General features: G+C 39.6%; 1 protein-coding gene across 1 annotated transcript; it reads right to left on the bottom strand.

The window, feature by feature from the left end:
• LOC130974459 (protein FAR1-RELATED SEQUENCE 5-like) lies at positions 1-2830 on the bottom strand. Its single transcript, XM_057899337.1, has 3 exons — positions 548-2830; positions 141-431; positions 1-33 (listed from the first exon to the last, which is right to left on the bottom strand). The coding sequence occupies exons 1-3, from the start codon at positions 2828-2830 to the stop codon at positions 1-3; spliced, it is 2607 nt and encodes an 868-aa protein (XP_057755320.1).

Below are 2830 nucleotides of genomic sequence, written 5' to 3'. Positions count from 1 at the left end.
TCACAGATTGTTCCTTGCATGTGCCATCATATCCTAATATAGAATGCACACATTAGCAAATAGAATAAAAACAAAACACATATCAGTAAATAACGGTTACAAAAAACATGCAATTAAATCTTCTCAATTAGTTAAACAACCTGAAAATGCCATTGATGGGTAGTAACAAAGGAAAACACATCTGTTCCAGCATTAGAATACATGGCATTGGCAAATGGCATTACTTTAGCTATCGGAGATGTAGATGAAGATGGCATTGAATTCATAGCATGAACTTGGTTAATGTGTTGCTCTTCTAAAAAAATCTGTTTTGGGACAGTAATATAATTTGGAATAGAATTTTTACAGATATTTTTTAAAGAGTCTGATGCAACTTCATCACAACCTGCGCTATACAAACCAAACTTGCTTGAAAGTGATCCTTGCTTGGCCTAAAAAGAAAATACCCAAATAAAAAAAAAAAATTTATGCAACTTAACGACATTAACCAAATTATAAGTGAAACAACATCTACTTCAATTGATCTAATGAAAAAGCATGTACTAACCGCGACATCATCATCATGACTATTATGCCGCCCTGTCTCAAACCTACTACCATGCCCTTCGCCTTCAAAGCCATTGTCTCCAGTCGAACATTGTTTCTCAGATTCTACATTATGACATGTTCTTCGGGTGTGACCAGTTTGCCCACAACGGGAGCAGTTCCTTGTCTTCAATCCCTTGAATTTCTTGTTGAGTTTTGGCGCACCCCTTGTCTTCACAATCTCAGGGTCCTCAATGTCTTTGACTGGCCTACTCACATTTTCGACCAAGCATAACCTCTTCTCCAAATCTTTTATAATGCCATTAACACATCCAATCGTATAGCGATAAGTTGGTGCAGTTTTTGCGGCAAGAAAGTTCATCCAAATTGACCCCGACCACAAGGAACCGTACCGGAGAGCAAACGCTCTCTTCGGGTCTTTTCCATTGTCAACTTCTTCATTTAAGTACGCCTTTGCATCTTTTCGCCATCTCTTTAAAACCAAATGTTCAGGCAATTCACAAATATCCTCATGTCTCATGACACAAAATATATGGCTGCATGGTATGCCACTTTGTTCCCAACGGTGACACTCACATTCAAGCCTTTCTGAAGTCACATCATGAAGAACATGATAAAGTCTACCTGGTCGTCTAAATTTTGCAACACAATGAACAACATTACTGCCGATACCACTTTTGCCAACATGCTTTAGTGCAGCAACTTTTGCTAGTTGATCCTTCACCTCTGCAAATACTTCTGCAGTGTAAACCTTTGCTGCAGCCTGCTCAATGGAGTCCAACCCAGTAGTCAGCACTGGCTTACTATACATAGACTTGAATTGAGCAACAAGTTCATTGTTACGGTATTCTTTAACCACGCGCTCTAGATTTTCCACAAGCTCAAGCAAGGTTTCCCGCGACTTAATAAACCTTTTTAGGAAAGAGTTTATACCTTCACATCGAGATGTTGTTCTAACACCTGCACTAAACTTTCCGCGTAGGTATGCAGTGGCCCACATTTCCTTATTGGCATATTTGGTTAAAAGCCAGTGGTCCTCACCAATATCAAATTTCTGAATCATTTCTTCCCAATAAGCTTCAAATTGGGGTACTGTCATATTAGCATACATTGATACCTTAAAAGCATCCAAAAGAGACCGATCCTTGATATGACTATTTGCATTTTTCTCAATGTGCCATGCACAATGCCTATGTGTTGCGCTAGGGAATACCTCCTTTATTGCTTGTCGCATTTGATCGTCGCCGTCAGTCACTACAACACTTGGTTCCTTGTTCATCATGACATCCAAAAATTCCTTCAGCAACCATGTGTAGGTATCTCGACTTTCACTGGCAAGCACAGCAAACCCAAATATGCAAGTCAAACGATGATTATTTGATCCAGAGAAAATCACTATAGGTTTATTATATCTATTCTTCTTATAAGTGGAGTCAAAAGCTAAGACATCTCCAAAGTATTGGTAGTCATTGATCATAAGTCCATCAGCCCAGAAAAGATTGCCCAATTTGTTACCGTTGACTAGTGTATAACGAGCAACAGACATTGGATCCACATCTGCCTTACCCTGAAGATAACTTATTGCTGCCGCAGCATCTCCGTTCTCTATCTTCGCACGCCTATCCCGATCAATGAAGTTATAAACATCCTTCTTCGTGAAATTAAGGTTACCATACCCACCAGCAAGCTTAGCCAAAAACCCAATAATTTGAGAAGTTTGAAACCCAGATTCCTTCATGCAAACAATCCGGGCTTTGTCAGCCTTAGTCAACTTCCGATGGTTGGAAATTAAATGAACAAATTGTTCTGGGATCATTGGATGGTTGTGTTCCTCTTCTAGTGTCTTAACTCTCCATTTCATGGACAACTTATCCAAATAAACAGAACAACGTGCCTTGCAATCAGTTCTTGTCTCTGGCTTATGATTCCTCTTTCTATCAACTAGACGATAGTGTTTTGGATCCCTTGTCCCTTGGCGATTGCAAACATAGTACCTTCTATTCAAATTTCCATCCTCATCTCTTGACAAGTCTCTTTTACGGACAGCAAAACCCATATCTCTCGCATACTTTACATAAGCTTTATAGGCATGAACCTCCTCGTCAAACTCAGAACTCCATAGCATAGTTGCAGTAACCTTGTCATCATCTTTCTCTATGCTAGATTCAACATTATCAGTGTTCTCAACACCTTGATGAGAATCTTCATCCTCATAGGAAAAGCTATCGTCACTGCTGCTACTGGTCCACTCAGGAGCTTGATCACCACTGCTAAATTCATCCAT

This window comes from Arachis stenosperma, chromosome 4, assembly GCF_014773155.1.
Source record: "Arachis stenosperma cultivar V10309 chromosome 4, arast.V10309.gnm1.PFL2, whole genome shotgun sequence".
NCBI classification, from domain to species: Eukaryota; Viridiplantae; Streptophyta; class Magnoliopsida; order Fabales; family Fabaceae; genus Arachis; species Arachis stenosperma.
Note: the sequence above shows the minus strand (reverse complement) of the source record. Positions and strands in the feature narration are given on the sequence as shown.

What these genes read in the sequence shown, in the direction of transcription:
- LOC130974459 (XM_057899337.1), bottom strand. Translation starts at nt 2,830, where the DNA reads ATGGATGAATTTAGCAGTGGTGATCAAGCTCCTGAGTGGACCAGTAGC. An exon ending in GTCATGATGATGATGTCGCG is followed by an intron (nt 432 to 547) that starts GTTAGTACATGC and finishes TTTTCTTTTTAG; the next exon opens with GCCAAGCAAGGATCACTTTC. An exon ending in CCCATCAATGGCATTTTCAG is followed by an intron (nt 34 to 140) that starts GTTGTTTAACTA and finishes ATTCTATATTAG; the next exon opens with GATATGATGGCACATGCAAG.